Source organism: Nothoprocta perdicaria, unplaced genomic scaffold, assembly GCF_003342845.1.
Source record: "Nothoprocta perdicaria isolate Ctin4 unplaced genomic scaffold, notPer1 scaffold_95, whole genome shotgun sequence".
NCBI lineage: Eukaryota > Metazoa > Chordata > Aves > Tinamiformes > Tinamidae > Nothoprocta > Nothoprocta perdicaria.
In genome coordinates this window covers 269971-283498 of record NW_020456254.1, presented here as the reverse complement: position 1 = coordinate 283498, position 13528 = coordinate 269971, and the positions used below count along the sequence as shown (strand labels likewise).

The window sequence follows — 13528 nt, the reverse complement described above, 5'->3', positions numbered from 1 at the left end:
TATCCTGGCTTGTTAGTATGGGTATGTCAGTGAGTCTGTGTCCACTGGAGTAAGAAAACAAAACAAAAAAGCAAAAGCAGGAATATGATAATACGATAATATGATAATTACTAGAATAAAATTCTACTTATAAAAATCTACTTTTCTGTGGAATTAAAAATAGAATAATAAATAAATAATAAATAATAAATAATAAATAATAAATAATAAATAATAAATAATAAATAATAAATAAAGATCACAGTTTACTGGGTTTTACTGGGTTTATGGACATATCTTGTGTAGACTAGAAACTGAGTTCAGTTTCATCTAAATGCTTACAGGCAAAAGGTAATAGAAAATTTTCACAATTGTTGCCACGGAAATAAAACGTGGAAGAAGGAAAATACTGAATGAATGGAATAAATACACACAAGACACACTCACATTGTATTAAAAAAAAAGGCTGAGGGAATGTAAGAACACTCCCACTGGGAAGAAGAATGAGGAAAGAAAAGATACTTTCAAATTATTAATAAATAGCTTATGAATATTCCTTCCAAGAAATGCATCTTGTAGGATAAGTCAGTCCATTAATTGAAGCAATAACAATAAACACAATGAAAATATCTTTCCATTACCCGACCTACATACATTAGCCCTCTTATGATGCAGAGGGGACAAGATCTCAGCCCATCTGACCTTGGTTTCTCCTGACCCTGCTAACTGGATGAGCAACCTGTGCCAACTGCAGCAATTCTGTGTGGGCTCTTGTTCACCAGGAAATGGGAAAATTGACTTCCAATAGGGAAATGAGTATTCATTAGGGTAGTAATAGATGAGACTATTGCACATAAAGTCTTTCCGGAACCTTTGACCAAACAATTGGTGAATGTTTTGTCAAAGTTTTGAAGATACTTGTCAATCCACCAGAAGGCATCACTGCAGTCAGATATTCCTACAGCAAGTCCAACATTTCTGGGCAACATCTGGACTGACTTATTTGGCACACAGGACCATGTTGATGATGACATGGCCATGCCAACATCTTTTGGAAATGCAGGATTTATCACCCGTTCAAGGCACTGTTCACTTTTACAAGCACTAAGTCCAGTTCATGCCAAAAAAGAGGTAATATAATTATAATTATAATTATGGTAAAATTAAATAAATAAACAAAATATAAATAAAATAATACAAATTCACTTTTATTCCAGATTTGCTTTTGTGCTGAAACTTTTTTTTCCTGAGTTTACATAATTTCATGTTAACTTTTCTTTTCTTGTTTTTCACTTTTACTATTGATGCTGCTGTAATTTGCCTTCACTGTAATGTTAATATTTTTGTGAAAATGATTATCTCAGTTTTGCAAGTTATTAAAAGATGAAGGACTGAAGAGTCAAGATTATGGCTTCAGAAGAACCTGTTATTGGTTAAATATATTTTCTAATCAAATAAAACCTTTTTTTAATTTCATCCACATTCTAGAATTAAATAGTTCTCATTTTTGAGAACTAAAAATTTTTACAGTTCTACTTTTTTTTGAATTAAAGGATATATTCTTGTAAAACACCTGTCCCCAGAGACCTGTGCTTTAGGTGTAGGAGCAAAATGAAAATTGGAGGTTACCACAAGATGGTGGCACTGTGAAGGTCCTGTCTGGCCATACAGTTTCTGCTTGCTTGTTTAGAAATCTTTCTCTCCAGCAATCCAGTATTACAGGCATTTTTTGTCCACTGCCTTTTTCCTTGCATGTTACTTTCCTTCTTTCAGTTCTTTACACTTGAGGTGTTACCTTGAGTTCTTTTCCTGATAAACTGGAAACTAGAATCCTTTTCTAAAGAGGTGTTATATTGCTCAGTTCAGGGATTATTTTGAATCACATATGGCAACTTCTGCTTCACAAACACAAAGTCACCTTTTCTACAAGAGAAAAGAAGATCTTACTCCGGTGCGGTGCAAAACCTTTCTCTTTGGGGTCAAAATCGAATCAAATTACACTTATGAATACATTTGCCTTTAAACATTATGCAATCCAAATCATTTGAACACATTTAAGGAGTCAAACCCTTCATGCTTCTATTTTTGATGCCTACATGTGCATAGTTCTGATCTTCTCTCAAATATAATAAGTTTGGTATAAAAATATAAAAAGGTATTAAAAGGATTCAAAAAAGGATAAGGACGGGCCAAGGTATGAGTCAGCTTCCATTGTGAGGAACAAGTGAATGTGGGAATATATTGGAGGTGTTTCAAATCACGAGCAGCAGGAGAAAAGTGGTTGGGGGTTACTGTGTATTTCAGCACCAGAACTAAAACCATCCAGGAAAGTGAGATCAACATCCAAGTGAACAGCAGGAACTAGTCCTTCACACAACAGGTACTAAGCCTATCCTTAAGAAAGGATACTTTGGAAGCAAGAGATTTATGTAGACTCGAGGATACTGGACAAGTAACTTGGAAGATAAATATATTTTCGATTACTAAATAATCAGACCTCAAGAGGATCAAGAAAAACAAGTATGAAGCTGGAACAGTTGGGGAGTGATCTCACACACTCACCTCTTGCCCATGCTTGCACTTACCACCACCCTAAGAAACAGAATATCCAGGAAGGAAAATCTTCAGTGTCTTCTGCTTTTAACTGATTTTTCACTGATAAGAAATTTGTATATCTGCATTTTAAATCAGAAGTTTGTTCTTTTGATAAGCAATAATTATTTCATTCTAAATTTCAGTTAATAAGTTATGGAAATCTGTTACCACTTCTACAAAATAGAAAAAATATCTGCTTCTAATATGTTCAACCACTGAACATGGACAGGAGATCCAAACTCACAAGAGACTTTCCTTGTTAGATAAGTAAATCTTTGCCTGCTAAATTTTCAATTACAAGTATCTTATACGAAGTTTAATCATCAGACACACAATATTTCCATCTCTAAATTAAGAAATTGCTGTATCTCTGCATATACTTATGTAATGTTCATTAGCAGAGAGCAAGTGGAAGAATACATACTGCTCTAAATTACCCACGGTGAGCACTCCATGCTGAACAAATGGCTACGAGCAATGGAGCAGGCTCCGTGACAGTTACAGAGGTAGGAAAATGCACTTCTGCTCTTTCTGCCTAGGGAAGCAAAAATAAGGCCATTACAAATGGAGATTTCCTCCAAATAAGAAAGCATCTGAAGGTTCACAATAGGCAAACCTAAAGACATAATCTGTCTTGGAAAATCCATCCCATCCCATCAGGATGTAGGCATAACCTGTAATTATGCAGCTCATTTCCTCCCTTGACTTTTTCCTAGATATTCACTTTCCCAAATCTTTCCCACCCTTACTCCAGTCTTCCTTATTTTGCTCTCTCCTCTCTCCCTTCAGTGTTATGTGACCCTTGGAAAGTCAACCATTCAGGCTGCAATGACAACCATCCTTTCAAAAACACATTGAAGACAATTTCTGTGACACCAAGGCTGCTTTTGGTACCGTCTCACTTTACAGCTGGGGGCTGTTGATGCCTCAACTTACTAACTTTGCACGTGTAAACAGGTAAATGCATCTATGAGTTGTACATTGATGCAACTCATACTCATTGCACGAGTACATGCAATAGTTGTGACAGATAATGCCCCTTTCCCAGCTCAGCCTGGCTTTTCACATGTAGCCCTATTCAGGTGTTAACCACCAGCAATATTATCCGACCCTGGTAGTTGGCTCCCTGATTTCTTCCTGGACCCAGACATTAACCAGCAATAAGTCCTGATGGCTGCATCCTGATGGGGAGATAAGGCTGATGGTGCATACAACAGACAAAAGTCCTCTGGAATGAAAGAATGACTACAAGTTAATCATCTTATCCCATAAATTCCCATAAATATGGGGACAACCTGAGAGCCCCTTGAGCTCTCCTTGCATGGCAGTGGGCTGCACACCAGCATCTCCCCTTGAGCAGGGATGCCTCTCAAGGATACTCCTCAAGGTTAAGAGATCCCTTTCCACAACAGATTCATGGTAAGTGGATATAGGGCGCTCTCTTTCTTAACTTGTAAACTTTACTTTGTAACTGTGCACAAAATCCCTTAGTCATAAACCGTTGACCAGGTCTGGGACTAGGACTGGATTCAGTCACACCCAGAAGGAGCCTGGAAAGCAAAGGGGTCCAATCTGAACCTCATGACTCAATGGGAGGGTGTCCAAGATAATTGTGTATTATCTTAAATCTCCATGCAGTGAATAATAAGTGACCTTGCCATAGAATTTCGTGAAATCATTGTCCATATCAATAAACCCTATTATTATTTCTTTTATACGAGTGAAGTGCATTGTGTCACTCACCCCCTTCCAACTCGTTCCATGACAATAGTTCATCTGGGCTTTTAACCAACACACAGACAGAAAGCCTTCTACTCCTCCCAGTTACTATCCTGTAAACCCAGTGCAATTAAAGGGTCTCTGAGAGCGTCTCTGGATTCAGATTCTCAAGCACGGAGGCAGAACAGGTGTGTGTGTTTCTTTTCCTAACAGCAGAAACACCGCTGACGTGAGCTGCACCTTCAAAAGTCACCCACAGATGCAGTTGCCTCCCATGGCAGAGTTTCCCCTTTCCAGTCCTGCTCCTCTCTTTTTTCAATCAAAAGACCCTCCTCTGGGAACTGGATGCAATTCTCTGCCCAGAATGGTAAAGGGACCCAGCACCGACTTCAGCAGCTTTGCACTAGTCCCTAGTCATGAACCTGGACCTGCTTGGTGGTGCTGGACCACACTGCATGAAGCCCAGAGATGCTGCTGTGTGCTGGGTGCAGCAGGAAGGATGAACATGGGGAGCAACCACAGGGACAGCTTCCACTAAATTTTCACATTTTTTGACCTCGAATCTGTAAACAAACAATGCACAAAAGAGCTTCTATACCTGTTACTGCTTCAGATTACTCTCAGATAGCTGTTCCTCTCTAGCAGACTCTTTCACAGCAGGAGGCACTGCCTCATTTTTGAGTTACTTCAAGAGAAAAGCACTAACTTTAGTGGTTTAGTGGTTTAGCGAAATGGGGAATCTGTTTTTGCTAAGGGCTATAAAAAGTATAGGAAACCTGCTTGCTGTTCCAACATGTAAAAGTGTTACCATTAGGTTGCCTGTGGGGAGGAAGTATGTTCTGTCTGCTCTCTTTCAGAAATCAATGAGAATGGAATTAGGTAGTTACTGGGAGCTGGTGTTGGTAGTGCCACAGCTAGAACCATGAGTGACTTTTCAGGCCAAACCTTTCCTCTTCCAGTGCTCTCTGATTTGCTAACTCTTCCCTACAAAATCCCACAAGCAATTGCATATATTTTCCAGCCTGTAGTTTTTGGCAATTCAGGCACTCCTCACATCACTTTCCTGATCTCCAGGCTCACTGACACCCTTCTTCACAGCTCCTCCCCTGAGTCTCCCTTCACATTGTAGTTTTGGGGATGCCTGGCACTGCTGGGTTCCTAGTCTCATCCCACCAGTGACCCAGCAGCCTCTTCTCACATCACCCAGCAGTGCCTCTCCAAAGCCCTCCTCATCATTCCCTTCTAGCTCACCTTCCAAAGGCGACTTTCACGTCACCCCTTCTGCCCTCAGACCAGACTTGTCACTCAACCAGGTGCCCTGCAATTGAGTAAAGGCTATGCAAAGGAAATACAGTAAATGTCATGTGACAGACACATTTTGGGGTATTTGGAACCACATTTTGGTACCTCAATAGGGCATTTCATTCAGAAATGCTGAGACTCCACTGACAGCAGGAGGAATGGTCAGTGTTCAGAAAGCTTTAGAGGAAGTAGGTCACCAATGGAGGTTCCTAAATATACACTTAGGGACACGAAAATCTTGACCTTCTCAACTGTAGAAGGTTGTCTCTCTTTACTATTACAGTCCAGGCTCACCCCATAGTTCTGCTATTACTCACTCCTTTCTTACCATCTTTGTTTGCTGTATTCTAATTTCAATATATTTAAATACTCTAATGTAAGTATTGCAGCACCAAGAACATTTTTTTTTTGAAAGAAGGTATTTCACTACCTGCTCAAATTAATGTTACAGTAACAGAATTAAATATGACAGTAAATTCTTGTCATCAAAGCCACCTAAACTTGGAAGAAGCAGAAATGAGCCCATGGCATCGCTCCTCCTCCAGAGGCTGTGTGGTGGCACTCACAGAACAGCTGTAAATGTGCTTGTTTGTTGGGACGCCCTGCAGGGACCTCTCTGCTGTAGGTCTCTGTGCTCCCTCACTTCTCCAACCTGGAGTATGCCCAGGCACACCAAATGAATCTTATGCACCAAATGCACAAAATGCATTTTACCACTACGGAGTTACTTCCTTAGGTTTTCAATCTACTACTAAAGTGTTTCAGCCTTTCACAGCTGACACACTAGGTCACACTTAAAGTCAAGGTATGGAGCCATCCCCTGCTTGCTTCTGCAGACTATATTAATTTTTAAAAGAGCTAAATTGATTTCTCATCTCATTCTCTCTAGCAGTAATGAGCAAAACAGCTACATGGCAGAAAGGCTGTTCTCCATGGCCTATTATAGTACGTTAAAAAGCCATTAACTGCAGAGTTTTCTGTCTTTACTACACAGGTTATTGTCACTGCCTGAACCTAGGCAAAAGCCCAGCTGATGAAAAGCAGGGAAGGAGGTGATTTCCCTTCAGTGCTCTCAGAATACGTAATCTGCAGAAATCCCTGAGGAAGACAATCCAGGTCTAAAATCTAAATGACGGTTCTAATGGTTTAGCAGGTTCTTTCCTTCTGTAACAGCCTAGACAAAGCTCTTTATTTTTTTCTGCTTTGGCAACATAAGGTAAAAGCAAAGCATTTAGATTGAGAATAGCAATTAAATATCTTGAAGCACAAGAAGGTTTTCACTGACAACTCTACCTGGAGATTTACTATGTACTTACTTACTTACTCACTACTTAGTAGCATCTGTGTGTTCACTAACAGCAACCAACAGCTTCCAAATTCCACCATGGCCCTTTTTTTTCAACATGGACTTGTGGGTCCAACACTGCCAGGTGCTCCCACACTTTGCTAGATCTGGGCTCTCCTTCAGCCAATGCTCTTTCTTTTCTCTAATCAGTCTTTTCCTTTACAACTCTATCTTTACCTCAGCACTTTGCCCCTACAGCTTCTCCAGGCTGTGGGGATCTTTGCAATTAAGGTCTCACAGTTCATTCAGACCTTAAATGCCATGAACAGATGTGCTGATGAGCCAATAACTAGTTTATAGCAGAAAATACTTCAAGGACATTTGCAAGGCCAAAGCACCAGTTAGGATATGATGTTTGGCACACCAGAATTTGGAGCAGGACATGACTTTTTTGAACCATCAAGTCCCTTAAGCCATTTCTTTTAAACCATTTCCAACACAAATTTAATATATTGAAAATAATTAATTGAAATTTCAGTTTAGCAAGCTGTGAAACAAAGCAAATATTCACACAGAGTAACCAAATTTCATTTATGAATCTGCTAGGCTTATATCAAGATAAGCACCTGGGAATGATACCTATTTTAACCCCATTTAATATAAACTGAGAACTGGAATGAGTCTGTGGCCCTAATCTGGCAGCACCTGCATTCAAGGGCATTTGCACTAGCATGTACCACGTTCCTAATGCAGATCAAAACCATGTACAAGGTTGGAAAGTGCACTGCACAAGGATTTTTACTCTCACTACAGCAGCCCAACACTCCCAGGAAAGGCATCCACTACCCTGCAGTTGAGATTGTCACTATTCCACAGTCAATGTTTTGTCCTTTGGTTCAGCAGTCTGGAGATGCCTGCGTGACAGCTAACCATGTTTTATTTTTCTAACAATATTATTTTAGTCTTCAATGCTGTAAAAGTAGCACCTTAAAAAAAAAACTTTTATGAAAATGAAAAGAAATTAGCACTTACAACATTTGTGATATCTATGTAAAGCAAACTATAAATAATTCATTTACTCCACACGCATCTGCATCATTTGAAATGCATCAGTGCTTTTATCAATACAGTGCTATGAATTAACATTGCCCAGAATGGGCTTGGGGGCATTTCTATCCAAATTTGTTGATCTGAGCACTATTATTAAAGGTAAACTGAAATAAATTACCTCAGTTACTACAAGACAATTTTTTCAGCATGGTAAATAAAACGTATTAGTTCTAGGTCATTAAATTCAATATTAGACTTAAAAAGATTCTATAATGTTATTAGTAAAACATACAATGAAACATATGTGTTTCAGTATTACAGACAAAATGACCACTCTGCTAAACTTGGATATCAGTTATTAGGATATTTTTCAGAAGGATTTCTGACACAAAAGACTAAATTCCATTTTCAGAAGCTAGACATTGACTGGTTTTGGCTCTCACAGCCAGGGAGGTTTCCAAATAACTAAGTCATGTCTGAAAATGGCATTCAGAACCTTTTGCTAATTTACTCTCTATTCCTCTCTGGTTAAGCAGAAACAACATTTAGCCAGGTTTGCATGTTAAGATAGCTGAGCTGGAACTTGTGACAGCTGAGCTTGATTTTTAGATTTTTTCAGTCAACTTTCTATGATCCCAAACAAGTTCTTTGGTGTTTCTGTGCCTCTGGGCTCCACACTGCATACGTATATTGCACTCTTCATCCTTCATGTGGACTATAACACTTTTGTGAAGGCCTGGCTCATTCTGTTTGGCCAGTGTCTAGCAAGAGAAGACACACTCCTAAGCTGGAGCCTCTAGTCACTCACATACAGCCAAAAAGCCCTGGCAGCAAACACTGCTGTGTGCACTCTGTCTTGCAAGACGCCAGCAAGAAGGCTGGAAAATACCCTCAAAAATAACCCATGGCATCTTGTACCCAATCGATCACAATAACCAAGGGCAGTATATTATAGGCTGCTATTATATTTGTCTAATGACAATAGCAGCAAAGCTCTTTCAGTCCAGGCAACATGCATTTGCCATTAAATCCAAAGAAAAGAAAAGATAGGCATAACTCTCCAGGAATGGTGTTGGAAATTAGGTATTTGCTGCTTGCTTTAGCATCAGGCTCCATTCTGACTCTCTGTGAAAAAGAGCCACTGCTCCTGTGATCCCAAGGGATATGGAAGAGAAACCAGGAACACAGATTGAAAACTAGCGAGTTCATTGTGGCTCAGAGAAAAAAATAATGATTCATAACCCAACCTGCTTCTCACATTGTGTTCAGCAACGGTTACTGTTTTGGGGACAAATCAGCTGTTCTGCAGTATCAGAAATTAACACCTGTGTTTATCCAGGTTTTGGTCCACTGATAAGGGAACACCGCAGGATTGCAGAGAGATTTTCACAAGCCTGAGTTAAAACCCTGCACCTGAAGCACAGACCAGAGAAATACGGGGAAAGCCTAATAATTGCAAAGTCTAATTGCAAAGTAATGTGACGCTTGAGCATAACGGATAAGCAGTTAGAGACTGCACTAACGAGCAGGCCATCTGTCATTCAGAAGAGGACTAACAAAAGGCTTGCACAGGACCCTTGCAATGCTGTACGGAGGAGGATATGCAAATGAAGAAATGTCCAAATACAACATTTAAAGATACACAGTATGAAATGAGCATATTACAGATGATAATTGGAGCTTGCATGCATGCTTAACATATGGACAACATAATTGCAGTTGTACGGTTAAGGAAAGCTCACAATAGCGGGTGATAATAGGAGAGCGCAGGATGCAATGTACTGAATGATGAATAGAACAGTGCAGGAGATGAGGAACTGAATAGATATATCTGGAAAAGAGCCACAGCTGGGATTTGTGGCTGGATTGCTGAGCAAGGTGGGTGTCATAGTGTGCTATCTGATCGCCAGTAGCGTATCAAAGATCCTATGCTGTATATCTGCTATATATACTGCTGTGTCTTCTTCTATAAGTGTCCTGAAGAAATAAACGTTCACAATAAATCCAGGGTTAAAATATGCTATGGGGCAAGTCTAAGCAACAGCAATCTTGGGAGGAAATGGAACTAACAGCAAACATAGGAGCAATTGATTCTGGTCTATGACATGTGTTGCTCCACTGCGGAGCATTCCTGCTAATTCAGTGACAGTGATGACGGCCGCAGAGGAAGGCACAAAAAGCTGCAGCTGATTAAACAAAGCCTCCCTTCTTCTCCTTAAACCACCAGGCAAAAACACAAAATGGAATTTGAAATTACAGCAGCAACATGAAAATTGTAGGAGGCTCAGACAAAATTCTATTTGGGGCTCATCTCTTACTTTATGCCAGCAAATTTAATAGCTGTCTCAATAAAAAGGACGCAAACGTACATGGATCACCTCAAGTCACTACTGAAAGCTTAAGGAAAGCTTGCAGTCTTTGCATTGGAAATGGAGTTATGTCAATTTTGAGCCTGAGTATCATTTTGAGTATTCACTCCTTTGAAATCAACAGAATGATATAGACATTGATTGGAAATTTGTTATTTCCCTTGCCTACCCACCCTACAAAAAAAAAAAAAAAGAAAAGAAAAAGACTTTGTTCCCTGAGTGGGCTTGAAAAAGCCCCTTGTTTACTTGAAAGAACACAGATGTTTTACTAGCTGAACTATTTTGGAAGAAAATTACTTGGATGATTCAAATACTCCTAAACATGCAACATGCTTCATCTTCAGTGAGGCTATCAAACTCCCATCTTCTGCAATAATGTAGAGAAGGGGAAAAAAAGGCAATGTAGATTTGAAATGAGCCAAAATGATTGTATTTCTCAGCCTGTTTTGCAGCTCTCTGAGTGACCAGAATATTTTGATGTATAATTAACAGCAGAAGAAGGGGAACAAGGATATATTACAACTAACTACATTTTAACAACTGTGCTGATTCCCAACAGAGCTTAAATTCCCTTTGCCCATTGAGTTCTACTTTTAAACATATGGGTTTTTTTTCCTGCTAAGCCACTGCAGCACTCTCATTGCACCAAAATTTGACTTAGGCATTTTCAGAGCCTTTCATTTGCATTTAATAAAATAAGAATATTAGAAGAGTAAAAATATGTGCCTGGGAATCAGGGCTACTGGTCTTTCATCTTAGTTGTCAGTGATCTTAATCAAGATTTTGTCACTTACCCAGCTACAGAGAGCTCTGCGAAGGAACTATAATGCAAAAACATAATTAATGTTGTAAAATGGCTTTGGGTCCTTTGATGAATGTCATTACAGATTAGAGTTTTGCCCTTAAAAGCTAAGTTACTTGGGGGTAAATCTAGAGAATTTCTATTGGCTTCATGAAATTTCCTAGATATAGTAAGATCAGAATACGTGGCATTAGTAGTACAGCAGCAGGGCAAATCCTTCTAAAATATCAATACGGGTTTGCACAGTATTACTTTGTATTTTGTCCTTTACAGAAATAATGCTTTTGTAACTTCAGCTGCAGCAAGGCTGATTGATGTTAAGTTGCACAAGAGTCAGCAAGAACAGCAGGAGGGCGACTGAGCTTAAAGCTTGACACTACTGGACACTTAATAAAAGTGCATATGGTGCCAGCATGTGATCATGACCAGAAAAACACAGGACTATTGTATTTGTGCAGAAAACTGTAGTTTTGTGGGGAGAAAAATCACCTTATTCCCATGTCAAGCTGTATTCATCAGAGAGGGAGGTAATAAGCTTTGATGCCTCATTCTCTGTTCCCTCTAAAGTCCGTTTAACTCATTATCATTCCATCATAGTCTACCAAATAAAAAATCAGCAGCAAAGGTCTCCATAAAGCACCTCTTCCCCCACTAGGGCCACTAGGGACAACAATGCCTGAAGTAGAAAGCTAAACAAATAACTCCCGCCCGCAGCACAGCTAATATTCCTGTTCTCATTCGTCACAAAAAGTGGTTGTGGGCTGCAGCGTTCCTCCAGGGTACACAACCTCCAAAAGAGCTTCAGCCCAGCAGCAGGTGTGTTTGAGAGGATGCTTCGTGCTGGCACAGCTGAAGTGGGGGGATAAGTCAGAGACAGCTGTGCTGAGGGCCATGGTGAACGTGTTAATTCCGCAGTCCTTGAATGCTCTCTCTTTTCATTTCAGGTATTAAAATTGCTCCCCATTGGCATAACAGACAAGGCAAGCCAACCACGAGGAAGGACTTGATCCAGTTCTCCACTAAATTCAGAAGAAAGACTAGGAACTTAGCTCCTTCTTGAGGAGGCAACAAGTGCCAACAGGAGTGGGAATCCACGTCCACACAGCAGATCTACCTGGGCAAAGGCTGCCTGCATTAATTCCAGGATTATTCTATTTTCCCCTGACTAGGAAGCGTACGGCAACAGGATGAGAAGAGCCCATGGCCAGCATGCAAGCACTGGCCCAGCTGCTGCTGGACCACTGTTGTGCTAGTTACTTAGCAACACTTCACCTCTCTGCCAGCAAGAAAAAATGTTTTCACGAGGGACTATAAACCAGAAGATTTGTTTATGCAAAATAATGCCTGTGATAGAGCTCTAAGCACTTCTTCCAACCACCTGCTCCTGTGCCTATGGATTTCGGGAAGCTCTTGGGGAAAAGGGCTGTGGATTTTACCGCACAGCCATGAGCCCAGGGGGATTTGTGCATTAAAAAATAGTAACAGAGCCCTGTTTGCATATTTTCTGTGAGGGATGCTGGAATAGGAAATGTGAGGATAGAGTTTCAGGAACAAAGGAAAGAACAGACAGAGTGAAAAAGAAAAAAAAAGACGAAGGACCGAGAGAGTGAATAAGTGAAGACACTGTAGTGTGCTCAGGTCTAACTCACCAGATATCCATTTAGCCTCCGGGTCATGAATTTTGAAATCAGTGCTGAACAGATCTTCCACCGTTATCTTCTTCTTCTGAGACAAGCTGTTATCTTCCACTGTAAAACATTTGAAAGCAAACAGCTTTTACTGCTAATTTGAGATGCATCTGAAAATAGAGCAGCTATGAGCACCATATCATATCTCATTTGGCAACGATCCACACTGAGCTTTCTGCCACGCACAGGCCCCTCTGCAGTGTCAGCATTATAAAAGGACCACTCTGTAGTTCATAGTTAGAGACCATCTTACTATTACTGCATGGCTGTTTGAGCCTGAATACAACAACTGCAAAAAGATCAAGATATGGTTCAAAACACACACACTATTTAAAAAAAAGAAAAAAAGAAAAAAAAAAAGAAAAAACAGTCATAATCCTACATAATTCTGACTGTACTGAAGGATGCTAAAACTATTCTGACCATTAGGATTGTTCTGCAACTCTTAGTTGAAATAATAGAAACTATAAACAACCTAGTTTCCAGAATTTAGATTTTTATTCCCTTAAATGTCACACAGGACTGGACTTGTAGATATAGTTTGCCTTCTAAAGCTGCAGATCGATTATTTTAGATATTTCCAAAGGACTTTCAACCAGAATCCAGCACTGAACTGCACAGATATTTTTGAAAAGCCTGTGGGATGTGACCCCTGAATAAGGTAGTATAGATAATCATCTCCACTTTTAACAAAAGGATATACAACTTCACTTGCATACTTAATTGCAGCAGGCAAACT

General features: G+C 39.8%; 1 protein-coding gene across 1 annotated transcript in view; it reads right to left on the bottom strand.

The window, feature by feature from the left end:
• Positions 1-13528, bottom strand: part of DPP6 (dipeptidyl peptidase like 6) — a 241474-nt gene that overhangs the window by 145954 nt on the left and 81992 nt on the right. Inside the window, exon 3 of the mRNA XM_026052982.1 lies at positions 12751-12849. Coding sequence (XP_025908767.1) covers positions 12751-12849 — 99 coding nt within the window. The remainder of the gene's footprint in view (positions 1-12750; positions 12850-13528) is intronic.